Genomic DNA, 27,593 nt, shown 5'->3' with positions numbered 1-27,593 from the left:
AATAAAAAACATTTTTACAATATAAATTAGACCAAACCCCCACCTAAACCACCCATAAACCCCCACTTTACTGTAATCCATCTTTAAAACTGTTAACAGAACATGAAAAACAAGCAATTCTTACTGCCACAGCTAAATAGCGCATTTCAGACAGCAGATCTATTGCCTTCACCCTTTGTACTATTCTGTGTTTCAAAAACAAAGGTCTTAGAAATTTAATCCAAATTTTAATATAGAAAGCACAGTCCATACGTATGTGTAACAAGGAACATTTTATGTTCGGGGTCAAGAGCGAAGATCGTTATTATCCTGGATCATAGCACAATGGAAGTGGGATTAATAGATTGGTAACATCCCACTCTGACTCTTAAAATTTCACTCCGCAGACTAGGATCCGGTAACTGCACCAGGTAGGGGAAGACCATTTCAAGGCCAAGAGTGTGTATTGAAAATCTAATTTTGAGACAGTTTCTGTCTCAAAGAAGCCAGGTCAGGAGTCCAGGTCACATTTGCCTCAGTCTCTTTCAAGTCCTGTTGACTTGCAAAAGTGGACCAGGTCATAATTAAACCGCACTTTGAATGTAGATTTTCAATATCCCTTAATCTATTCCTTACATCCCTTGCACACCATCTTTCACTACCTTGGATATAATCTCAGCATAGTTTGGAGACCTTTGTCACTTTGCAATCCTCAGAGAGCCTATTGTAAAATTTTAAAGCCCCAGAAAACGCCAACAGATTCCAGGAGGTAAGATACAGTTTCCTCCTTATCCCCTGAACCATGGTGACTGGTGGAAGCAACAAGAACCTTCTAAGACCTGCCCCCTTCAACCAGTCCCACTCACGGGACGGTCAAGGAAAACACTTTGGTGCCATACAGTTCTAGAGGGGGGAGGGGTCGGATATTGTCCCCTCAGAGACTGTCAGTAAAGGAGTAAGGGACAACTCTCCATATTTCCAATTAAATCTAGTCAAACAGCTAGCTTGCAGCAAAGGCTCTGCTTAATACTATCCAAATGTTTGTCCCATTTTACATTCCTCTTAAAGGTCAAGCCTAAGTATTATAGGAATCCACTGATTCCACCTACCGAGCGTATAGGAACCATCTACATTTTTTAAAAACATTTTTTACTGAAGACCAGTACCTTATTCTTTTCTACATTAATTTTCCACTGGTTCTGCTTCACGTGGACACCGACGCATCTTCTGCTTTTACCTCCTTGTTTTATGGCCTCTAAAACAGCCTGGGGATCGAGAAAATCAGGATTGGAAAATACAGTCTGGCAGTTTCGACTGACCCAACCTCCCTTGCTTATTTGTGCGAGCAGTCCCATGTGCGGCTGGGTTTAGCAGGAAGAGCTAGGTAGGTACAGGAGCTACTGCGAACATACCAACAAGTGCAGAGACTTCCAAAGTTAAACAGAGAATTCAGGCTTGGGCATCCTGACTGTCGGTGATAGACTGAAGCCAGGAGCGCACAGCACCTCGCCATGCTGTGGCTGAGGTAATACAACCCCACAGCAACTTGATTCTACTTCATGTATTTTTGTTGGTTAATGTCACAGGTGTCGTGTACACAAGAAAAGCATGCTGCAGCATACCTAATTTCTGTCTCCTACAACCTTTCTTCTCCATGTTATCGCTTGACATCAGGTAATCTTTGGGTATCCGTGGAGACATGCATAGTGGCTAAACTCAGAGGGCACTTACGATAGACTTTCTCAGAATGGCTTGGAATTTTATTAGTCAATTTATATCTCAACACGTCCTGAACTTGGACCCGATATTTTGAAAGGCTGCACTCACAACTATTGTTTACCAAGCACAAGTGGTGCTCCTTCAAAATCCTGACGATTTGCAGCACTGAGTGGGCAGAATTCAAGGACGTGTTCCCGCTGTACAATAAAGTAGCTAATTTGTTTGTGTCAGGTCTTTTTAAACATAGTAAGGATTTCTCAAGAGAATATTTTTTTTCCTTCAGAACTGTTTGTTGAGGAATCCTTAAGCAGTGTTTCTTAGTTAGCTAATGTGTCTGCACAATCTAAAATATAAATGCTGATGCAGATGTTCTAAATCCAGCTAAAATCCGGTTAACCCTTGGGCATGCACAATTCATGCTAATTTTCAGTTGACTTCTATTGCTGCTTTCAGTTCCCCTCATTCTCCCATCGTGGCTTTCACTTCTCTCCTACCCTCCCATAGTTTCCTTCTGTGGTTGCTTTTAATTTCCAGATGCCACCCAGGAAGAAGAGCGCCATACAAGTAAGCATGTATTCCTGAATCAGACTGCATGACGTAGTGTGTAGTAATTGTATAGCTATTCAATCTCTAGTGGCACAACACCCAGAATAATATGTTGCATGACCAGACACTTGTAAGGTCCCAAAGGCGAGACCTGTTGGCTATGCCAATACTTGTTTAAGATGGGTTTCTTTTTGACCCTTTCCTTGATGGGTCATGGAGGCCCATTTAGCCTATCCAGCAGAACAACGGGAGTACACCATTGCCCATCAATCGCTATTAGATTTAATTATCACTGCTGGATGGTTGTCTGGGCTTGCAGCTCTTGAAAGCTTTATCCTATCAATGACTGCCCTTACCTCTTTTACTGAAAACCAGGTAAGGGGGAGCTTCTTGTCAGCAGTACACTGAGACCTAACTGGGGTGGAAGGCCTACCATATAGTTCTATAAGATACACTGCTCATGTATCCTCATACATACTATCCCCCCCCCCTCCCCCCCAGTAAGGCCACTGGACTCATTTACTTTTGCTCAAAACTCTTGTTGATCCCCTGAACGAATACTTTCTTTAATCGTGGCTCACTTACTATGATAGAAAGATACTTTTTTCTCTTTAACCAACTGTTTGTATTGGAACTTCAGCCTGACCAGCTCCTGGGATATGGCACTTCCTGGGCATCACCTGGCTCTCTTGGATGCCCATCCCACCAAGAATTTCATTTTCTGGTAGGCTAAATCAAACCAGCACTTCAGTTTGACATGACGGAATGCCTGTGACCCATGATTTCTTACATTTATAGATATATAGCCCAACACATTGGTCACAATTTCAATAACCCAAACAATTCTGTTTTTAAAGATCACAAAGAAAACCTTGACGTTTTCTGTTGATTGGTATGCAGCTAGAAGCTGGAGATGGTCAGGATCTAGATGAGTAGTGAGCCTCTGCGAATAAGATACTTCCAAAGGCAGTACCCTCTCCACAGCCACCGGCTCGCAAAGGCAGAGAACTGTGGCCCAGTGGTCTATACTTTGTTCTTTGCCACTTTAAAGTGTGTAAAGAGACCAAAATGCCAGGCGGACGTAAACATATAATCAGTCGTTCCCTATGATAGGCCTTGCCAGAATGTTGCAACTGCAGGCCTATCATTATTAAATCAGCCTTTGAAGCAGACCAAACCATTGTTCACCAACCATTGCCTCAGGGCTGTTGCCTCCAGTTTGATGGTACTAGCAGGAAACAAGGCTGGAGAAATGTAAAAATACAAAGATTCTTCTATCTGTAAGTCCCCTGTACAAGAATAGACTAGCATTGAAATCCCCAACCAACATTATATTTGCTTCTGGAAATTTTGCTAACAAATTCTGGAAAGGTTGCTCAAGAAATTCCAGCCAGTCGTTCATTCACTGGTACTCTTCTTTATGGATATAACATTTTGCTAAGCGAAAACACCTACAGATATTGTTACTCAAGCCAAGTTCAACCACAGAGAACTGTAAACCGGTAGACACATTTTTAACTTGCAATGGTTTCTTAATCACCTTGGTAGATATTAAAGTTAAAAACCTTGATTAGACTCTGTCCTTCCCTCAACTAGACCCTTTACTATTAAGTACCACAAAGTCTTCTATGGTCTTATCCTCTCTCATCCAAGACCCCTGAAGGAGCACCACATGGTAGGTATTTATTCTTTCTTCCAATTCACCAGTATTCATGAGACGCTCAAACCAGTGGATATTCCAACTCAGGATTCTCAGATTTGGAGAGGATTCCTTTCTCTATGGGGAGCCAGTTGTCCCGTCCCCAGGTATCAGGGAGCTGCAGCAGGGGGATACATCTGTTACCCTGCCCCCAGGCTAGGGCATCTCTTGGCCTTGACAGCCTGTCATTTACTAATACCACCCTCAGATTCTTGGGTGGCTGACTATCTTCCGATGTTCTCCTGACCGTTGAATACAGCTTATTATAGGCGTGGGGTGTAAGCTGCTCCCACTGGCTTGAAGTTATCCCACCATGGATTGTTAAAAAAAAAAAAAAAAGGGGGGGGGGATAGACTCAGATTTAGGGGCCAATGAAATAGGGATTCTTTTGGGTGGGGGGTGGCTTGTAAGACTGCATTAGCCTTATCATCTTCTACCTTCAGCACCAACTGGGTGATGAGGGGGAGATGAATGAGACTCTTGATACTTCCCTTCCTTGATGCCAGCTCTGGGACCCTACAGAACTTAAATCATCTGTGGGTATCTCTGAGAGTGAAGGGATGTGGCGGAATATATGAAGGATTTTCTAGCAATTCAAGGGTTGTAATTTTCTAGCTTTTTTCCCCCCAGCGAATATAATCCAACAGCAGTTCAAAGGCTCTGGATTAAATTTAGATAGAATCTCAGGATCAATAGGAGATTCATTACGAATCTTTTTAAAGCCCAGTGGCTTGGGCACCTCCCGACTAGCAGGCATTTGAGGCCTTTTACTTAGCGTGGAGCAGCCATTTGGAGGCTGAGAAATCACAGCTGGCTGAGCTTCAACATGGACTTTGTTGCACCCTGCGTGCGAGTGGATATGGCTGCTAGGGTGCTTCTAGGTGGCGAGGGGGATCTTAAATGGTGTTCTAGACTAGGGACCGCTTGACAAGGGGGTACAGACTTTGCCTTCAATCTTGGCCACTTTCCTTTACCAACACATGCATTGTGCAGTCTTTCTGTTTGTTTCAAACCTCTGGGAAAGATAATAACTTGAGAATTTAAGGGGGTCAAAAAAGAATTGCCTTTTCCTAACAAGCACTGGGCATTTAGAGATATAGACTGGGTTCTTCGGAGCTAAGAAAGCTCCTCTCTTTTGTCATGTAATTAACCTTTGACACCAGAAGCTCTGGGGGGTTGGTCGGACATTGAAGCCTTTGCATTCACATACACACCATTGTTGGAATTGTGAAGCTCAGACCATATATCTTTCAAAAGCTTTGATTGGTCCACCTGATTTAATCTTACGGCCACAAGAGTTTCTAGGATGCAGTTTAAAGTCTTTTGCATAAGCAACATTACGTCCAGTAGAGATGAGGAGCTGGTCAGCTGAATGTTGATAGACCCTCCCAGAGAATCTTGAGTTGCCATTGGTGCCCTGTATGTGGAGCCCTTCTGAGTGAAAAAAACACTCTGATCCTGGAAACAAGTGCTGTGTTCCGATGGTGAGGACCCAGACCCTTCCTTCGTCAGAGGGGATAAGGAAATGTTAAGGCAAGGTGAAGATGACAGTCTTGGACCCTCACCCATGGTGGGCTGTGGAGAGACCTCCAGAGGATTGACTAGTTGGGCAGGACCTACTGCGGTGGCCACCCTCTCTTTTGCTGGATGGAGGACACTAGATATCCCACTCCCCACACTTGATGGAGAAGGGGTAGCCGATATTGAAATATTTGGAGACAAAATTCCATATTGACATAGTCAGGGGCGAGCAGGGAACATTACCATTTGATAAGGAGTTTGTCAGGCTAAGAGTTTGCCTCAGTCCCCCTGCCTTTCTCCTTCTACAGGGCCTTCCTTGTGAGGCACCAGGGAGAGCACTCTTTTGGCAAAGCACAGGGGGTGGGAGAGGAGGAGACATGAAAGGAGGGATCCATAGTAGTCAGTAAAAAAACTAAAAAAACACTACAATCAAGCGAGGGATCGATGAAAAAGCAACGCTTACCTCCTCCTGCTGCATGCCCCTGGATTACCATTGCTGCCGCCGCTACCTCCACACCACATCATGCTCTGCACAGTGCTGCTTCGCAACCGATAGGGCTTGGAGGCAAAGGAGAGTCTACTTCTTCCAGAAAACATCCAGCCAGATTATTAGTGGAGGCTGGATGGGAGAGCAGGAGAGGTGCTGTAGAACTTTGGGGTGCTATGCTTCACTTTGTTTCACGTAGGGACCATAGGACTGGCGGGAGTGAAAGATCCTCACTCCCACCCTGCTGCACTTCTGAGCTCCCTGACTATCCCAAGGGGCTAGAACTCAGCGGAGGAAGGGTGACTGTGATGCCCACCAGACTGCCCAGAACCCAAACCCCACAGCCCATTAATAGTAGACTCCTTCGCGGATGGCTTGTGCCAAATGACACCCTCATGCCACCTCCATAGACTCACATAGGAAAGGGAAAGCTTAATTGGCACCCTTGGTCCTGGCGCCACAGAAGAGCTGGTGGTCCTGGTGCCACAGACGAGCTGGCGGTCCCGGTGCCACAGAAGAGCTGGCGGTCCTGGTGCCACAGAAGACCTGACTCTCCTGACGCCATAGAAGACCAGACACTCCTGGCACCACAGAAGAGCTGGGGTTTCAGCATCTCCAAAGAATGCTGGAGCTAGAGCGTTTGGCCACGCTAGGTTCTGTGGCTACGAGGCCAGCTGGGGCAGCAAGAAGTGGAAAATGGTGGGTGGGCACGAGCACGTCAGGGATGGGCTGCAAGGAGGAGCTGACTTGTTAATGGAGTTGGGACGACTTCTGAACATGAAGAAAGCCAAGGCCAGGTAGAGATTCACTCTCTTCTCCCTCATCCTTATCAGTGACCATCAACATGGTCACATCGGCCCTGTCATATTAGGGTTTGAGGCAGTTCACATGGATGAACCTGTGAGGGCTCCTAGGAGGGCCAAGGTCTCCCAGGTAGGTGGCCTCCCCTTTTCTCGTAAGGATAGGTTAGAGTCCACTCCATTTATCCAGGAGGGCCGTGGGAGCCACAGGCTCCAACACCAATTCCTTCAGCCCTGGTAGGTACTCCACCAGTGCAGTCTTTTGGTCACACCTTTGCTTCTGGTGCTCTTGGTTGGTCTCAAGGCTTTTGTTTGCTTTCTCAGTGTACTCAGCCATTCTGGAGTGAAGGCCAAGCACATAATCCACAATGACTTGTTTTGGCTCTTTAAGAGGCATTTCCCAGCCTTTCCTGACTAGACTCAGTGGTCCCTTAACAGGATGGCCAAACAAAAGTTCAAAAGAACTAAAGCCATCTCCCTTCTGTGGCACTTCTCTGTAAGCGAAAAGCAGGCATGGCAAAAGGACATCCCATCTCCTTCTGAGTTTTTCAGGGAGTCCCATGATCATCAATTTCATAGTCTTGTTGAATCTCTCAACCAGAACATTTGTTGTGGGTGGTATGGGTTAGTGAACGTATAAGTCACACAAAATTCCTTCCACATTTCTTAAAGGTAAGCAGGCATGAAGTTACTACCTCTGTCTGAAACTACTTCCTTAAAGAAGCCCTACTTAAAAAATACTGATGAGGGCTCTGGCAACTGCAGGGAAAGTGGCACTCCCAAGGGAAATTGCCCCAGCATACCTGGTGGCATATTCCACTGCCACCATTATAAACCTGTTCACTGATGCTGTTTGAGAGGCAAGGGGACCAACAATGTCATCCATATGCTTTCAAAGGGAACCCACCCTTTAGAAGTCAAGTTAAGGGGGCCTTTGGTTTGCCACCTGTCTTGCCTCTGGCTTCACAGTTGACACAGGAGCTGCGAAACTCCATTACTTTCTGTGACATCCATGGCCAGTAGAAGTGGTTGACTAACCTACTCCAGGTTTTTGTCTGCCTAAGAAGCCCAGCTAGGGGAGTATCCTGGGCCAGTGTGAGTAGTGACTCCCCGTACAGCTGAGTCACTACTACTCTTCTAGTGGCACAAGGTGTGGGGTCTCTGGCCCACAATAGTTCTTGTAGGCACCAGTGGGCCTTCCTGGACACCCTTTTTGTGACCCAGTGGTCAGAATTCTTCCCCAACTCTTGAGGAGATACTAACCATAAGTCCATTAGTTACTGATGTACTTTTTCTGAGTTAAGTGACTCAACAGATGCTTTTTCATAATTAAATTATTTGAGCCCTTCATAATCATGCACCTTACTACCTTTCAACCAGCCTCCTAGTCTTTTGACTGAAAAGTCCACACAATCTACCTAGGACTGACATGAGATTTTGTGAGTGTTCCTAAACTCAATTCTGTACTCCTAAGTGGCGAGTCCAAAGCCCCCAATCAGGGTAGCATTCATGAGGTGATAGGACTCACTTTGCCCCTCATTAAGTCTCATGAGTTTATCCCTGCACTTGCCTGAGAAAAGCTCCCAGAGTAGAGAGCCCCAATACGTTTGGTTGAGCTTTCATATTTTACAAGCCTTAAAATCTGTAAAACATTTTGTGATATCACCCTCAACATATTTGGGGACAATCCCTTTGGGAATTTTAGGGTCAAAAGATTCCTCCCTCTCCCTGATTGTTTTGTTGCAGCCACCATTCATTGGTGCTAGACCCAACTCAGCCCTTTCTTTTTCTATGGCCAGGATTTTGGCCTCAATGGCTACTCTTCTGGCTAGTCTTTCCAGTTCTACGTCTGCATCCTCTAGTTCTTCTGTGGGCGTGGGGAGGCCTGGCTTACCTCTAGGTACAGTTTTAGGGTAGAGGTTTCTATTGTCCTCCCCTCCCTCCCCCAGGGTTATTGAAAGGAGAACCCTCCCTGTGAGCACTGTTGTCAGACTCATCTTCACTGCCTGGGTCTTCATCTTTATTGTCAGTGTTCTCTTTTCTTGCCTGGGCCTTGTCGAACTCAGCAAGCAACTCCTGAAGTTGTGCTTTGGTTGGTGAAGGCTCAGTTGCACTTTTGCAAGCCTTGCAGAGGCGGTTTAGCTGCTTCAAACTACTATGCAGCTAAGGGGTGAGGTTGAGTTCCTCGACTCTCTTATCTGAGATTGACAAGTTTTAGACTAGTTGGGACCTTTTTAGAAAATTTTAAAAAAATTCTAAACAGATTTTTAAAGGCCTAACTACCTAGTATACTTTTTAGATTTCCAATAGAGTCGGACTAGGAGACTTAAAACAAGGCCTGAGCTGTTCAGATTAAAAATTTGGAAAAATCGAAATATTTGGAAAAATACTTTTTTTTTCAACTAAAGTCAATTGTAGGTTTCTTCATAGAAACACTTATTCCCCATGTTTTCTCAGCAAATGCAAAGTCTTATATCCCACCACCTGTCAATCAATATAGAAAGCTGGCTATCTATGTTGTATACCAGTGTAGGGGTGCACTATGCACATAGTACAGACAACCCTTATTGGTTGATAGAGGCTTAAAATATTAACCCTAAATGTTGTCTTTTGTGGTAGTGTGGGGAGCAGTTTAGGTTTAGCAGGATAGTGCTAAGCATTTGTTGAACACAAAGAGTCAATAAATGAGGCACACTCAAGAAGAAACTTGAGACCAGTTTTGGAAAAATACAACACTTTTATATTCTGTTTTGACACCAGAAATCTTCAAAAGAAGATAAGTACTGCTGTAAAGTGTTTCTTTGCAGTTAGGTAAGTAAAATATACTGATGTGGTAATGACTTTCAATGGTTAGATACACAGACTGCATATGGGTATTTGCAGACGTATCTTGGTGGGTCATGGCAAGGTTGCAAGAAACACCAGGAGTTTTACCTGCCCTGGGGAGTCCAGATTCAGAGGTGCTGGATGGGTCAGCTGCCTTGTGCACTGCTTGGTTGGCGAAGGGGGGGTGCCTGGAAAAAGGCTGCAGAGGGGTACTTGGGGACAAGTCTGGGAGCTCCCAACAGGGTGCTCAGTTTGCGAGGGTCCTGAGAGCAAGGGGATACAGTCGATAATTGTGAGCTCGGGGGCAGAGGGTTTTGGTGGGCCATCCTGTGTATCAAGGGCACTCACAATGCTTGGTTAGACCTTCAGAGGAAGAAAAACAGACAGTCGGGTCACTCCTGTGGGCAGCCTTGTTGATTCCATCGTCCCTCAGGTTCAAGTTGTCATTTTGCAGCCATGGTGTCTGGCTCAGACACAAACAAGCCTTGGTGCTTGCAACTCCTCGGGGACCTCGGGTATTTTTTGCAGGGCAACTCCTGGTGGGGTTGGCAGTGCCAAACTTCATTGGGAGATGGGTCTGTCCTCCTGGAGCATGATGACCTGGGTGGTTACTGCGTTGGTGGACCCGGTGGTCAGCAGATCGGTGGACCAGACGTCACGGTTGGTGCCTGCAGGTTGGAAGGAAGTGGCTCCTCCACTCCAAGGGAGATACTGGCTGGTTTACAAAGAGCTGGCAGCCCTCCTCGGGTCTGGGAAATTGTCAGGACAGCAGCAGGTAGGCAGGTTTAGTGCAATAAGTGTAGCCTGGTCCTCAGTTCTCACGTTGGTCGGCTCTTCCTTGTCCTTTTTCTGCTTCAGGCAGACGCATCTTAAGTCCTGGTATCAGGAGGCCACCTAAATACTGAATTTGGCGGGGGGAGGTTTAAGGGGACCATAGAGTAGTAGCCAATGGGCTGCTTACACCTGAGATGACTACACCCACCATATGACCACTTCCTGTTGAGAGTGGGCATAACCATGTTCCAGAATTTCTAATTCCACCAAAAACAAGATGGTGACACCCTTCCATAGTGGAGCACATCAGGCACCCCAACTTAGTGGTGTGCCTAGCCTGGTGGTGCAACACATCTACGCATAACTAATTTCCCGCCTGTCTTGGGGCCAAATAGGACTCAGGGCAGGGGGTGGCATCCCCCTGGTCTGGGGGAAGCCAGGGTCACATATTAAAGGTGGCAGGTACTTTGAGGTCCCTGGCCATGGTATGTAGATTCCTTAACCATCCTGCTGAAGGAGGTAATAACACCTTCTGCCGGAGCAGGCGGTTTTTCTTGCCTCTGAGAGCACAGGCTCTCACCTCCAGGCTGGTCGATACCAGTCAGCCAGCACACTAGAGAACTAGTAGGTATTCATGGGGCACCTCTAATGTGCCCTCTGGGTGCATCTCACAATAACTCCAATTCTGGCATCAGTATGGATTTATTGAGATGAAGTGTTTGATACCAATACCATAGGTTTCATTGAAGCAATTATGTAGCTGGGTAGCTCGTGCCGCTTCCCTGTTCACTTGCAGTCTCTTTGAACTAGATATCACAGAGGCGTATCTGCTCATGCAGATATATTCTCACATTAAATGCAATGCACCCTGCTGTAGGACTCTAAGGCTTGCTCTAGGGGCGTCTTACATATATTACATGCAGTGAATTGGATTTGGCACATGAGTGTGCCATGCTGTGTTTTCACTCATGGTTTGAGCAATGACATGCTGTGGCAGGCTGCACACGGTTTCTAGGGGGATACCTTAGGGTGGCACAATATATGTTTTAGTCCTTGGGGACCCTCTTTAGTATCCAGGCCTTATGTACTAAGGGTACTATTTACTAGGGACTTGCAGGGGTGCTAAAGTGTGTGCCAATACACAATTAGACCTTTTACCCGGTTTTACGGAAAGAGCACTGGCACTGGGGACCTGGTTACCAGGAACCCAGTGCACCTTCATTTGAAAAGCCTCAGTACCAGTGGCAAAAAAGTGGAGGTGATCATGTCAAAGGTAGAACTTTCCTGCACTTATAGAGGAGTTTGGTATGAGAGACTATAGAAACATGCATTGTCGGATGGCTGTGAGGGAGTTTGTGACGCTTGATTGGAGGTCAAGTTGGAAAGTGGGAAAGGAGAACACAACAGCAATAAGAGTAACTTAATGAGGTGGTGTCACTAAGGGAGAAGGTGTGGAGTGAGAATTGGAGGGGACTTGCTGTGGAGAAAGCCATGTGGACGTGTTCAAGACGTTGGTGTTGATGTTTGGGAATACCAGGGAACTGAAAAAGTGCAGTATGAGTGCCATGTTTTAAGTCATTACTGGGCATGATCTGTGATCCTGGATGAGTATAGAGAGGAGAGTAGGCTAGGATCAGCTGCATTGAAGGCTGTAGACAAGCCTAAGAGTTAGAGGACCAGAGAGAGGTAGTTGTGATGATGAAGATAGTTACTTCAATAGTACTATTTCTTTAAAGTATAGGATATGGAAACAAGATTGGAGAGATTTAAGAAGATTGCTTAAGGAAAGGTTAAGTCTGAGGTGAATAAAGACCATTCACTCTAGTATGTTAGAGAAAAAGTGGAGGTGGGATACTGAATGCCAGTTGGTGGAAAATATGGGATTGGCAGTAGCATAACTTAGAAGTGGTAGAATCATTGCTGTTTTGGTGTTAGGTGGGTGTGTGCTCGGTGTGACAAAAAATGGAAAAAAAGGTGAGGGAGAGAAGAGTGCTGGATATGAGGTTGAAAGGTTTGTGATAAAAGTAAAGTGAAAGTGTACTCATTACTTGTTTATATTACTCAAGGTCATAGAATTGTTGTTCCTGCTTTTTATGCTGTAACTTTCGGTTTTAGGCTAGAGATTCAAGGTGTTGTCCCAGGGTGGGTCTGAGAGGGAATGTGCATAGTAGATAATTTGTGTTGCTTGCTTCGTCTGAGTGTTAAAATGATTGGAAGTTGGATTGTGTTCGAGGTTGTCGATATGGGATAGGACTACTGAAAAGGGCCTAGGGCCACATGTACGAAATTCAGGTTTTGCGACTTGCAAATTGCGAGTCATAGCGACTCACAATTTGCAAATTGCAAAACCTGATGTACAACAGTGTCAATCACACTGTTTGCGATTCCCAAAGGGGTCGCCAATGACCTACCTCATGAATATTCATGAGGAAGGTAGTAATTTGCGACCCCATTGGGAATGGCCGCCCTCACGGGGATGGTGGCCTGTTGGAAACAGCAGAACACCATGTCTGTGGCTGCTTTTAAATAAAGCAGTTTTTTTTTTAAATGCAGCCAGTTTTCCTTAAAGGAAAACGAGATGCATTTCAAAATCAAAAATGAAAAGTTTTCTTTTCATTTTTTCAGAGCAGGCAGTGGTCCGTGGAACCACTGCCTGCTCTGAAAAAATATTTTTACTGCCATTCACAAAGGGGAAGGGGTCCCATGGGGCCCCCTTCCCGTTTGGGAATGGGTTAGCACCAGTTTGAAACTGGTGCTAACTGCGATTGCTTTGCGACCGCGTTCGCGTTCACAAAACAATCATACATACCATCTGGATTCAGTATTAGGAAGGGACGCCCTTGTCACACCCCTTCATAATACTGAATTTCAAAACCCAAATAGCGTTTTTTCAAGTCGCAAACGGCCCGATTCGCCATTTGCAACTTGAAAAATACTTCGTACATCTGGGCCTTTGAGTGTTGACAAGCATGTGTGTTGAATATTGGTTGAATTCTGATGGATCAAACATATTTAGAGTGGAATAATATGTTTGACACATTATGAGGTCCAGAGGTTTCCCAGACATTATGTCGACGTGTGTGAGGGCTGATCAGGTAATGGTTGAAGAGGAGTTAAAATAGGGCATTTTTTTGTAAATGAATACTGAATCAGATTAAAAATTGCTCAGAATTATGATAGAAGTGGAGGGTGCAAGAAAGTCAAAGATGGTGTTGAGTTAATGGACGTACTGAACAATTTTGTTAGGTGTGTTAGAGGGCCACAATGTTCGCTTTGAAGGGGTCACTAAAGGAAAATTATGGCCTGCTTTCTGTGGGAGCACGATGAGTTGCCAGCAGCTTTTTGAGCATAATGCCAACACCATCTCCTTTTTGGTTGTTTCGTGATCTTTGTTGGTCTCATAGCAATAGCACCATACCGATTTTAGGCTGAAAAAGGAGGACATTGGTGCGAATCTGTTTGCTATCTGGCGAGTGGGCTTTTTCAAGGATTTTGGTCCAAAGCAATAAGTTACGCCTTTTAATAAATTCCCTTTCAAAATCAAAGCAAACTAATCTTCTATTCTTTCTTTGTGAAATAGTTAACTTAATCACCACAAGATATGAACCCATTGTATTTATTTTTTAAAGACATTAGGCGTACATTAGATAAAGACTGTATGAAATATGTACAAGGTAAGATTATGAAACAACAACGATTGGAGTGATAGACAATATGCACCACATAGATCATTTTTGAAGGTGAATTCTCCTAATTCAGTCACTGAAGTATCTTACACAGTTGACAAGGTTTTTGTTTTAATTTGGGATGTTTACATATTTCAATGGCTATCAATTAAAGCATGCATTAAACATAAATCCCTCTACATCATCTGTAATGCATTGCATACTAATATATAATGTAACATAGCCCAAAAACTTTGATTTACAATGCAGAACTTACACTGGCCAACCAAATCATCATGGAATCACCCAAAAATCAGAAATGACCTGTAAAAATAATTTTTATTCTTTTGCTGTCTTACTTTGGGCTTGTTTTCATCATCCAACCCTTCATGAAGGTCCTCTAAATCTTACTTTCTTTTCTCACAGCACTTCACCCTTTATGCCACCTCCCTTCTAGCCTCTATAAACCACCAATCAAATTGGATTCATAGATGATAATGTCTGATTTCTCCTTATCTGCTCACACTGCAATCGTGCTAATATTTCTAAAGACATTTGGCATCTTCAAAAAACTTGATAAAAATGTTATGTCACTTAACTTAAATGTTGTATCCTTCTATGACATTCCAAATACTGTTCATTTCTCCCATCCTCAGTTGTTTTTTTTTAAATGCTAGTATACGTTTCTACAGTCCTCCATGCCTGAAAATGTACCTCTTGTCAATGTAAGGTGCTCTGCTTCCATCCATCATTCCTAAATTAAGTAAAATGCATTTCATTTAAATCAAAACTAATTTCATATCTGAATCTCCTGCTTTATCTGCAGTGCAAGATGTTCATGACAATTAAAATATGTAATAATAAGGAGCGATGCTTGTCATATGGAAATCATAAAACAAGTGTGACCCCTAAAATATATATTAATCAGCCTTTATTCGGTGTGTATAATGAATGTTCCTTCATTACCAGCGACTTATAGTTTGTTTTCATAATGATGCCTTATTAATACTTTCCGGCCCCTGTATGGTACCCTTCGGAAGGACTCTGGAAGTTAGTGTAGGCTTGTAGAATGAGTAGCTGCAGATTAACTAGATTTGTTCCATGCCTTTTGCCTTTAAACTCTCCTTCTTATATATGCTGAAAGGCAAGACCTAGCTGCTCACAAGTGTGTTGTTTGACTTTAGTAAGCCGACTGAAAAGTTGCCCTTCCTTCCTCCTTTGGTAGCTGGTAGAGCCTTGAAATCAGTTGCCCGCCACCCGTTCCTCCTTGTGGATTTATCCCATTTATAGTATAATTGTTTTCTTATTCCCATTGTTCTGTTCATTTTAAGGTTATGATGGTTTCCTGAAAAAGGAAAAATAGTGGGTAAAAGTTGGAATGAAGCCAGAACCATTGTGCCCTCCCAGCCTAAGATATGTTTGCTGTTGTCAGTCTTTCTCTGGTGGGTGAGACTGCAACAGAATAGAATATGTGTCCCTCAACCTGGATTTCCAGGGACATAAGTATAGTTCTTCCCTCTTACTGGCAAGGTGTCCCCTCATTGTTCTGCCCACCTGCTGTGACCCAAGCCAATTCCCACTTCTTGAATGTCTGCAACTCCTAATTGCTGGATAAGTCAGATTGCTGGTTGCTGGGTTTTGCTCTGGTAAGGGAGGCAGGCAGAGGAGAGTATGGGCAGGTACCAGGGAGACACAACAGACTCAGGATATGGGACACGAGAAAAGAGAGATCAGCCGATCCCTTGTCAGGTACTCCATACCTCTGTAGAGTACAAGCACAGCTGATATAGGAAAAGGGGACAACAAAATAACATTAACCTGTAAGGACCTTTTCATGTAAATAGCCACAGAGACTAAAACCTTCAGAAAACCCAAACTGAAGGGCTTGTTTCTGATCTACCATATGAGAGTACATGTGGCCAGTGTAAATCATATGGTTGCTTAACAGGTAGAAATATGTGATTTACACCACTCCCCCATTATGGTATAATATGGGGTCTCAGTTGCAAGTAATTTCCTGCCAATATGTAGTACTGAGTGCAACTGATTCTTTCCTTCCTGCGACAGTACCACCCCAGGACAACCCAGTATCATTGTATCATCTGTAGCAAAAAAGTGCTGCAAAGATAACAAAGGGTGCGAAGAGGTGCTGTTTAGAACCCTTCTGTGCTTCTGACCGGTGTTGAAATATCTGTGTGATAAACACTCCTAAAACAATACTCCAACTCTCCATGCAGTGCTTACGGGTCACGTACTTGCTGCACATTGCATTTGCAGTGCACTGCATCCCAAGGGGCCACTTCCTCTAAACCAGGGGGCAATTATGGAATGTTGTTGTCACTTGTGTATCACTGTTTTACCATTACCAGGTAGCCAACAGATTGATCATAAATGTGGCAGCCATACTGGAACTTTCAAGCGATGATAGGCTACTTATTTACATACCTCTGCAAGACGGACACCAATTGCTTTGTTTAGTTTCATTATTGCAAGCATATTCTACTGAGTTTAGATAAAAAAAAAAACTTTTCTTTTTAATACTTGTATGTTTTGAAATTCCTTTTATTAATTGTACATCATTTATTGTGCATACTTTGTTAAATGTGTGTGGGTTTTATTGCAGTTGTCAGAAAATGGCTGCAAGATTGAGTCTATGGATGGATTAATTGATGCATGAGCACAAAACTGAGACAAATTACAAGTATAATGATATTTTGAGTGTCTAAACCAATCAGTGACACAAGAGCCACTTTCATTCATATGCCAGACCTGTTGGCATTGCCCATGCTTGTTGTAGCACATGTGCAGATAATCCTAAACGTATGATGCATTAAAAAACCACGTGAGGGAGTTAAACACTTGCCTTAATTGTTCTGTCAGTTGTATGCCTGATAAAGTGTCAAAATATTTTGGATCCTTTTTGACCATTAAAAAACATACATTAGAAGGCATGACCAGAAACCATTAGAGTGAAACAGCCTTCAAATAGGAACAATAATATGCAAACTTTCAGCTGAGGAAGCTAGTGTTCGTGTTTCTCTCTCACCATGGACCCCAATATTACCTTGGGGCATTGGATCTATGTCAAAGGAAGTGATTGCTTAATCAAGTTGTATTTATCCTGTGGTGTTGGCAGCAATATAATTGTAGAACACAAGTTCCTTTTAGAAGGCTCTATGATTCACAATTTCAGTTTGTTCTCTAGTTCTTCCTACAGAGTCCTGGCTTGGTTCTAGTATCTGGTATGGTGTGGATGGATTATAATATAAGAGTTGGTCTTAAAACAGTTTTCTGTCATGCACATGTGCCTGGGATTGTTTGGGAATGCAAAATCAACTCTTTCCTTTAGGGTATTTAGATCTGACTTCTTGTGAGAGGCTGCAGGAGCCTGATCTACAGGTGCTGAATGTCCCATAAGAAAACATTTTTTATAGTTCTCTGGGGCCATGGAGTCCACTAGCCTCAATGCTAGAGTTTTATTCTTCCAATTTCTTAAGTAGATTCTGATGGTAGTTATGGGCTTAGGTATCTTTTCCCTGCCTGTGATGCCTGGTATGATATGGTTCCCATTAGCTGTAAGATGAGATACTGCCCTTGTCACATGGCATACAACGTTTTGTCTTTATTTTGTAACAGAATTGAAACGTTTTCCTCTGGAAGGAATGAATGTTCTTACTAGATTGTTGGTCATACTGTTTTTCCAGTCTCTCTTGAGCATCCTTAAATCGATTAATGGCACACTTTTTTTTATGGTTTATATGATCTCTTAGTTTCAGAATGTAGTCCAAAAGTGCTTTCAGTCTGGTCTTGCTCTTTCCACTATTTCTGAGTGATAAGCCATATGGATCGGAGCTGTCTGCCATATAGGAACTTAAAGGTACTAAGATTACTTAGATACTTGGAGTGAACTTGAGACAATTAATAGTACAAAATGTAATACCTTGTCCCGATCCTTCAGATGTTTTTTAGCATCTTTTTGAGGGTTTTATTAAACCTGTTGATAAGGTTTTTAGTCTTTGGCCAGTATACAGCATTATGCAATTGTTTCTTTTTAAAGCCTCACAAACTTGTTTTAGTAACAGGAAAACACAGCTGGTACCTTGGTCTATTAACAGCTAATATGGGAGGCCAACTCTTGTGAAAAGGGTTATCAGCACATCACTTGCGGGGACCACTGTTGTTCCTCGTGATGGAACAGCTTTTAGCTATAATTTTTCATAGGCTACTGGTACCAATATGTATGTAAGTGGCTTCCACTAGTGTGTTTCGAGGAGCCTATAAGATTCCCACCACTGTGCTTTTACCTGTCATGTACAATGGGGTTTGTTTGAAGGGCTGTGGGGAATCTCATGTTGAATTTTTAGGTGCCAACAGCACATTCCCTGCCAACATTACATGGTGGTGCATTGGTGCTTAGTCCTTACAATATCTGCACAATTATTTCCTGTTTTTGGTCCATCATTTGGGCCATCCTAGTGCAGCCTGTGTATTTCAGGGATTTCTCTCTTTCTTAGGCTAACCTAAAACTGAGGATCTTATCTGGTTTCCATTGTATAGAAATAACCATTATGGGTAAGGAGTGATCTAGTGCCCCTGTTTTATACTGCATAACACAACAATGGGGTAAACAAATACGTCGTAGGACTTGGGTATAGCATAGTACCTATAACAAAGCAGTTTCACAAAAATCTGCAAATATAATAGTCAATATTCCAAAGTCCTCTACAGTGAACATATGTTTGTTTTAAACCAAAAAAGCATGAAAAACAAATAGGACAAAGTTAGATGAAATATATTGACGGTATTTGAAAACAGTAATCAGTAATAACTTATAAAAACTGCAATGGTCACTCCTGTGCACACAAAATAATCCTAACAAGGTGCATTTCTAAAGAGTACAAAAAACACACAATATATGATACAAGGTTTTAAAACTTCTTAAGCATTAACCAGGGCCTTGTCATGCAACCAAAATTTATTTTTTTAAATCCTCAATCGCTTTAATAAATTTCTGAACTTGTTCTAAAGCTGTCTTCACTCCCAGCACCATCCAGTGCCAGGAGCAATTATTCGCCACAAAATTGAAATTTTCTATAAATTTAGGGACATCTATAAAAATTGCCATCTCATTCTTCACCTGTAAACCAACCGGATTAATATTGGGCTGTAGCTATCTTATTCATAAATGACCACGTAGCCTGGTGCATTCTAGTTTGTTCTCTAATCTCTCTGTTATTAATCTTCTCATGTAAAGTTAGGTCAGTAGCAGTCGTAGCTGATCCTAAAAAGCTCAAACTTGCCTGTCCCTGAATAAATCAATGTATGTGTTCCTCACTATACAATAATGTCTCTCTCTCTGATATCACTCTGTGGAGATCAAAAACTGTCAATAAGTGTCATACAGCAAAACACAGTACCCTCACAGGTGTCCACCTGCTCTAATAGAACATTACACAACAATTGGGTAACCCAATAAGTCGTAGGACCTGGGTATAGCATAGTACCTATAACAAAGCGGTCCCACAAAAATCTGCAAATATAAGACAATTAATATTGCATAGTCCTCTACAGTGAAGATATGTTGTTTGTAAACCAAGGGAGGAGAAAGAACATAAAAACAAAGAGGGCAAAACTAGATGAAATCTATGGACTACATTTGAACCTGCATTTTTTTCCCATTCTTTGTGGTGTTATTGTCCCTTACAAAGTGGGACCTTAAAAAGCACAAAAAGGCATTTTACTCACCAGGCTGCTGAAGATGCAGATCTATAGACAAGCGTTAGAAATTTGGGGCTAGAAGTACTCAAAACTATGAGGATAACACTGCTGCTAGTTTCCTATTTGTAACATCACATTTCTGGAGGAATGTTCTTTGTCTTCAACATGGTTGCAAATTATATAGCAAGTTCCCTCCATATTGGTGGGACAGATATAATGGCTAATCACAGTCTACTGATAACGTCTATCTATTGAATAAAGACTGGGCATATTTCTTACATAGTAGACTTCCACCAGGCTTATTTCCATTATTCACTTTTGTTTTTGTGATCACCATTCCCCATGGTCAGAATGTGGTCCAGCAGGTGGCACGATTCCTTTTCTCATACTTTTCCTCTCAGGGAGGCAAGTTACCACAATATGTATATCTTTTTGGTTCTTCAGACATTTATTTTCTGGTTTCTGCTGTGAGAAAGGAAGCTCTGCTTTATGTACCCCTGCGGAGGCCATTTGTTTGACAGGACATGCTCATTTTGGATCATACCACTGTGACGATGATAGACTACAAGAAACATGGATCCAATCTGAAAACTAACAGTTGCTGTAGCAAAACAGATGGACAATTTTGATTTTTAGGCATTTTTGATTCCTCTACTTTGAATATATCATGTTGCACATATATTTCAAGAAGAAACACTTTCTCTCTTTCTCCACGTTATGCATGCAGTGCTCTGCAGAGTGCCAAGAGTATACTTTGGGAAAGGCAAAATATTGAAAGGAGAGACAAACACCGAGAATTTATGCAACACATTTTGCAGGGAGCCATACTGCATATCCCACCTTCATCCATTGGACAATTTGAACTACTTGACTTTACATCTAGGCCATGGGACTTTCCTAACTTCCATCCATTACTCTGTATATGTTTCCTCACCATCTGCTTTGGCCTCTTAGACATTTATTAATAGTGCTTTACTAAATGCTTAATAAAGTTAAAATAACATACTCTGTACTTCAAATTCACGTGTTCCTTCCTAAAGTGTTGTTGAGAAGTGTGATTTATAGATACTTCTGAACTTCAGAATAATGATAATGTGCTACTGACAAATTTGACTTAATATTGCCTCATAGCCTAGTATGCTCATGGTTCTGCTCCTACAGCCTCTTCAGATGCACATGGTACTAAACAAATTACAAGCAAGATCACCTTTGTTATACACGTATTAAAAACTATTTTGCAAAGTGGCATTTCCTAGCATCAAAGCACATAATATCTACCAAAGTTAAATATTAAAAGAACCCGCAGCCTTCTATGCCACTCTTTTTGTTTTTGTTCTTTCAGCCTTCAGATGGCAGCCTGTCCATTCAGGGAACACAGTTGTCGCGTAAGCTGAAAAAAGACCATGATCAATTAACGGGAAATGAAACTTTCCCTGAGAACCAAATTGTAGCTTTGGTGGATTCCGGAGTGGAGAGTATGATGGAGGTAGCAATTGAAGCCAAAGGGGAAGTAAAGGATGGTGGTGAAGATGGAAAACCCAGCGGACGAGGACCTCACAAAGAAAAGATGGGCAGCGAAAGGATGGGCAACTACACTCCCAGAAGAGGTAGAGGTAAAAATGAGCATTATTACTTTTTTAATTAAATGCCCTCAAGGGGCCCTTACTTCTTGATTTATTAATGAGTCTTATTGTCCCAGGCATCTTGTGTTGACCTCCTTCCAAAACACAGCTTGTGGGATTGTATTGGGGATCCTGTTTTCCCCTGCTACCCTGGTAAAGTTTACTTATGGGTTTCTTTGCAGTCCCCATGGGGTAGTCAAGGCACCCTTGTGCCCCACACCTGTTCACTACTACATTCCTAATTTGTTAGCTAATTGGACATAAACAGAAAGCATGTGGAAAAATGCATCCTTTTAGGACCATTACTTTTTCCTTACACCATATTTCTTTAATTTAGAGATAATTGACCATGCATCTGGTGATTAGAAAGCAGAATTGGTGTTTATTGAGGATCTGAAAAATTAAGTGACCAAGGCCATTAGTCTCTGATCTCAAGTGGTGTATGCATTCTTGTATATGTTTTCTACCAAATTTGGCTTTGCATTCTACCCTGACAAATTTACTCTACTGCATTATATACCAAAATGTCCCCTCTAATGTGTGGTGAAGATCTTCTGTACATGGTGAGAAGGTGTCTGTAGAATGCTTAGGCACATGTTTGAGAAAAAAGGGAATACAATTATTCTCAAACTCTAAGAACGATTTAAAGTTTATGGAGAAGGAGAAGATAATGTATTGCTAGATGAGGCAATGATTGATGTATCCAGAAGTCTTGAATGTGTCAACAGGACCCATGTGGTCTTCATAAAATCATTTTGAACTCCTCTGGTGCATATGGTATGCTTTTAGCTGTCTATAAAGTATTGAAACGTACATGAAGGATTTAAAGATATCTGTACCACATTATATTGTAACATGAACTGGGGAAGAAAATCGATGAGAACTAGTGCAGGATACATGCTAGGATACCTAGGTCATTGATGTACAGATGAAATACTGTGCCAGTGGTATTACACCAAGGATAAGCATAAGGCTGGGAGTAGTAGCAGATTAGACCATTGCTGGAAAGGGTGTTGAACGCAGGTAACACCCCACACATCAGGTGGGGTTGCCCTAAATTGCTTGATTTTTTTGGGAAGAATGTGGGAGTAATGATTTATCTACATTACAGGCCGTAATAGATGAGAAACATCCCAGGTCTACAGCTGCTGACAACAGCCAAAATTCTAACATCCTCCCTATGGGTGCCTGATCAGGCCTGCACTAGCTCAGTTGGTCTAGTCGCATTTGTAAAAGTATGGCCATGGAACCCTTTAGCCACTCTTTGCATGTTTGTTTATTGTTTTGTAAAGCATGATTTTCACCCCACATGGCTGTATGTCTTGATGCTAAAGGAACTAGCAATAAGTAAAGCAGAACATCAAAGGAACACAAATCCATTGAAGAAAACAGACGTTTTAAGTTTTTTTTTTTTTTACTTTAGTAAGTTAGGAATTTGTTTCAAGTTCAGTGGTAAAGCATACCATCTCTTGGCAGCTGAAAAGGTGCAACCGCAAAGATTCTTAAGATGGAACATAGGAACTGTGATAAAAAGTTTGTTCTGAGATTTTAAAACATGGGATGGCTTGTAAAGATAGAGTCAAGCACTAAGAGGAGAACTACAACACAAACAATACTTTGGGAATAAATCACATTGACTTCACTTGCTTCACTGTAAAAAAGAGACCAACGCAGAAGAGATATGGTCTCTGGGCTTGAGGTGGAGCACCAAACTAACTGAGGATAAGAGTCATGCCGTCCTTAAAATCTTACTGTAAAATTCTGACTGATATGAGTGGCCATCTTACAGAGACAAGAGGAAGCAGTTAAATTAAACTGAGCGTAGTAGTGAGGCAAGAGGGATAGATTTGGAGAGTGCAGTCTCAAGAGTGTTACCCAATTGTGTCTCCACCTCCTCGCTAACGATACTAATGTCTTATGAGGGTCCTGTAGATTTGGGGATGGTTCCCTCTAACTTGGCTGATGGGGAAGTTTTGGAGGGGGTGGCGGAATACTTCAAGGGCCCCAGAAGCCCAGAGAGTTGGAAGATTTGGGAGTATAGGCTAGTGGGCCAAGGAGTTGGGATTTGGTCCAGACGACTCTTGCCCAATTGTCCCAAGAGATTAAGGATCGTTTTGTAATCTCAGAGGCAGACCAGAATGGGATTCAAATTCCCTGCTCCAGCTTAGAGGGTAAAATTGAGAATTCGGCCCAGTGTACACAGGACCTAGAGGAGGGGTTTCAGATGTTCCAAACAGTGGTCCAGGAAAACTCTCAGGAGGTATCACGTCTTAATAATGCTAGACGAAACAATGTTAAGATTCTAGGGGTGAAGGAGGGCCTGGAAGGCTCACTTATTAAAACATTTGTGATTGACCTTCAGAAGAATTCCCTGTAACACGATAACTGGATGGACAATCTTGAAGTAGAAATCCAGCGACTGTACAGAGATCCATTCAAACAACATCCTGGGTGGAAGAGTCCTCGGAAGATCATATTTAATTTTCTCTCATAATCTGTGAAAGAGAAGTTATTGGGGTTAGCCCTAAAATCTGGCTCATTACAAGCTCTAGGGGCATCCTTTAGGATTAGATCTGATGTCTTTAAGGAGACTGCTGACAGACAGTGGGAATTGGGAAAGAGGCTGGAGGAGTTAAGGAAGCTGCATGCCACAGCTCAGTTGAGGTTTCCGGCTATTATGAAAGTTATGTGGCAAAATAAGATGTACAATTTTTCGGAGCCTGTGGATTTGGATATTTTTATTTCCCTGATAGCGAAGGTGGGGCACCCTAGTAGTAATTAAATGTAAAGGTGTGATGTTGGCTCCTCGACGTGATTGGGTGGAATGGGCACTAGGATATGCCCAGTATGAGATGGGAGGGTTCAACCCGGGGTGGGCACTTGTGGTCGGGGCAGTGGGAAAAAAAAAATACATTTGGATGCCCTCAATTCAATGCAGGTGACCTATTAGATAATCAAAAGGGAGACCAGTAGCCTGACTGAAGTATTAATAATTTTTTTGGGATATATGGCTCAGCAGAAACTAGGCTGGACTGAATGGGTTTGAGACAGGAAGACTTGATGAAGCCGTGGGCGATTCTATGCTGGAATGTCAACGGACTTTCGGTTGTTAAAAGACGTTGATTGATTCTGCAATACTTAAAAGATAGTAAAGCCCAGATATTGATGTTACATGAGACTCACCTCTTGAGGTAGGAGTGTAAGGACCTCCTTTCTAAGCTAGGATGGGTGGAAACTATCATAGCAACAGATCAGTCAATCTGCTGTAAAGGAGTGGCCCTGGTTCTTAAAGCAAATTCAGGGGTAAGTTTAGTTTGGTGTAAGATGGTTGAGGGAGGGTGATGGATAATTGCAGAGATAAAGGTTTACAATGTCGTATATACATTAGTTAGCTACCATGAGACAAATGTGGATGATACCACGTCCTTGTTCCTGCTGTTTGATAACCTTCTCACGTTTAAAGCCCCAATTATTTTTAGGGGATCTGAATGCTCTATTGGATAATGCCTTGGACAGGTCTTCGGGGAGAATACAAATTAATTCACCAAAAATGAGAACTTATTTGCTGGACATGATGGATAATTTTTATCTATGTGATGTTTTGCGAAAATTGAGAGGCAATTGTAGGGAGTACACTTTCCATAATAAAAAGAACAGTCATAATTCTAGGCTAGACTATTTTCTTGTTGAGAGAAAAGTGATGGAGAGAGTTACTGAATTGGACCAGATGCCCATCAATTTATTAGACCATTTGGCCTTACTGTTAAAAATTCAGCAGAAGAAGGGATGGAAGAAAGGAGGTGGACAAATGATAGAAGGATGTTGGCGCAGTCACAGTTAGTTCACAGGATATCACAGCAGTGGCAAGAGTTTTTCTCCTGGAATATGGCAACAGCCTCAATTCAGAAGAGTAGTTACAAGTAGATACATTCAGTGAGGCAGGAAGGGGAGTAGCACTACAACACCTAGAAGATCTGCACTTAAGATTTCTGGCCATGCTGGAGGAAAGGGTGGCTCAGCAGTGGGAAGTCAGCAGAGCGCGTAATATTATTCATGGGTAAAGTTGTGATAAGCTGTTGGCTTGGAAAAGTAGATTGGAGGTGAGCCAGAATATCATCAAGAAGGTTATGAATGATAGCGTAGCTTCGGTGGTCGAGGATATCTCTAGGATATTCGCTGCATTTAAATCTTTTTTCCAGGAGTTATACAAGGAAGATTTAGATCCAGATTTAGGGACATTAGAGGCATGGCTTGGGCAGATGTATTTGCCAAGATTGTCGAGTGAGGAAGCACAATTATTGATTCAAGAAATAATTGGCAGTGAGATCTTTAGCCGCTGTTAAGTGAACAAGGAAAGGGAAAGCAGCAGGTCCTGATGGGATCCCCAGGAGCTGCATGCAGCAATAGAAAAAGTCATTATTTTAGTCTGGGTGCAGTGGTTTAATGCTGTATTGCGGGGGCGTGTTCCCCCATTCTGAATTCTTGGAATGATGCAGTAATTTCCTTATTGTTGAAGCCCAGTAAGAATCCCTTGGAATGTCAATCCTATCGCCTGATAACGCTACTTAATTGCGACTTCAAAATTTTTACTAGTATTTTAGCAGGGCACCTGAATAAAGTGGCTGGACATTTGATACACCAGGAGCAGCAGGCACTCATGCCCGGCAGAAATATGATAGATCTTAATCATACTTTAATTGTCTCTATTGATTTGGCTACAACTCTAGATATTCCCCTGGCAGTCTTAACAGTAGATGCCTCTAAGGCCTCTAAGGCACTTGACTGTGCAAAGTGGAAATATCTCATGGTGGTCTTCGCTCACTTTGGAATTGGCAAGTCTTTAATTTAAGTACTAACAAAGATATATAGTGCGCTATCAGCGAAAATGTTGGTCAATGACAGTTTGTCGCCGAAAGTGGAGCTAGAAAGAGGGACCAGGCAAGGGGGTCCCCTCTCCCCGATCCTTTTCAATCTATAGATCAAACCCTTTGCAGAGAGTCTGAGGTCAAATGAATATATTTATAAGATCTTTTGTGGTCGGCGATTTTTATAGGAAAGTTGTGCTGTGTGCCGACGATTCGATGGTATATACCTCCGATGTTAAGTTGGGGATCCCAAACCTTATAAAGGAAGTGACGATCTTCTCAAAATTGGCAGGTTATGAGGTAAACGAAGAGAAAACTGAGATAATGACCTGAAAACAAAACTGTGAAGATCCTAGAAAGGTTCTTGAGATGAGGTACTTGGGTATAAGGATAACGCAAGATCTGGGAGAGTTAACTTTCAAGAATCTAGAAAAGGTGGTTATGGAGGTCGGGGCTCTTTTGAGGAAGTGGGGAAATCTGCCGCGTACGATCTTTGGACGTGTTAATTTGATCAAAATCACTTTCTTATTTGATAACATCCCCTTACATTTTGGCAAAAACTTTATTTTAAATCTGCAGGTGAAGATTACTTAATTTATTTGGGCCAGTGAAGGTATTCGCCTTTCCTGGAAAAAAATGAGGAGGAAGGTGGGTGTTGGGGCTTTGGCCCTTCCTGATCTGCAGTTGTATTGTTGGTCATACCAATTAAAGAATAATAGGACGTTGTTGTTGACTCCAGATGACTCAATAATGGGATCTATGTTCAGGGCAATGCTGAGAGAGTATCCCACCGTTGGCTTCTCTTATAAGTTTGGGGCCCCGAAATTGTTCCAAAATGTTAGGCTGAAATGTCGACGAGCAGCTGCTGTTAGTTGGTATGAAATTAGATCCTTTCTTGGCATCGGCTACTATAGTAAATTAGCTCCCATTTGGGATTCACCAGGGACCCCGGAGTGATTACTGGATAGTTAGGCTGTGCCTCTTAAATATAAACCATATGGGGGCAGTTAAATGGCGATGGGCTAACTTTGAGCTGGGAGTTTTGGAACAATATAATACAAAAGACCCTATCCAAATTCAAGATTTTCCAGGTGAATGGGTGGCTTAAAAGTCAGAGGGGTCTCGGCCCGGAACCAATTCAAATGGAGCAGGATTTACAGGCAATTAGACACACAAAAAAGGAAGTTTATCGATGGTACCAACATCTCCTATCAAGAGTAGAGAATGTGTTGCAACCATTATATAGGAAATGGAGCGGATAGCTGCCGGAGGAGGAGCTGGAACAGTTATGGCAAGTATATTTTGCTAGATTATACTCAGTGCTTAAATCAGCTGCATTAAGAAGAAATCACCTTTTTACCCATAACAGAGT

The 27,593-nt window shown here is 42.5% G+C and overlaps 1 protein-coding gene across 4 annotated transcripts in view; it reads left to right on the top strand.

The window, feature by feature from the left end:
- ACBD5 (acyl-CoA binding domain containing 5) overlaps positions 1-27,593 on the top strand; it is a 324,086-nt gene that overhangs the window by 194,969 nt on the left and 101,524 nt on the right. For all 4 annotated transcript variants that reach the window (XM_069211326.1, XM_069211324.1, XM_069211325.1 and 1 more), the window contains one exon: positions 21,077-21,347. In XM_069211326.1, the coding sequence (XP_069067427.1) occupies positions 21,077-21,347 (271 nt within the window). The remainder of the gene's footprint in view (positions 1-21,076; positions 21,348-27,593) is intronic.

Source organism: Pleurodeles waltl, chromosome 10 (assembly GCF_031143425.1).
Source record: "Pleurodeles waltl isolate 20211129_DDA chromosome 10, aPleWal1.hap1.20221129, whole genome shotgun sequence".
NCBI lineage: Eukaryota > Metazoa > Chordata > Amphibia > Caudata > Salamandridae > Pleurodeles > Pleurodeles waltl.
This window is presented reverse-complemented; position numbering and strand designations above follow the sequence as displayed.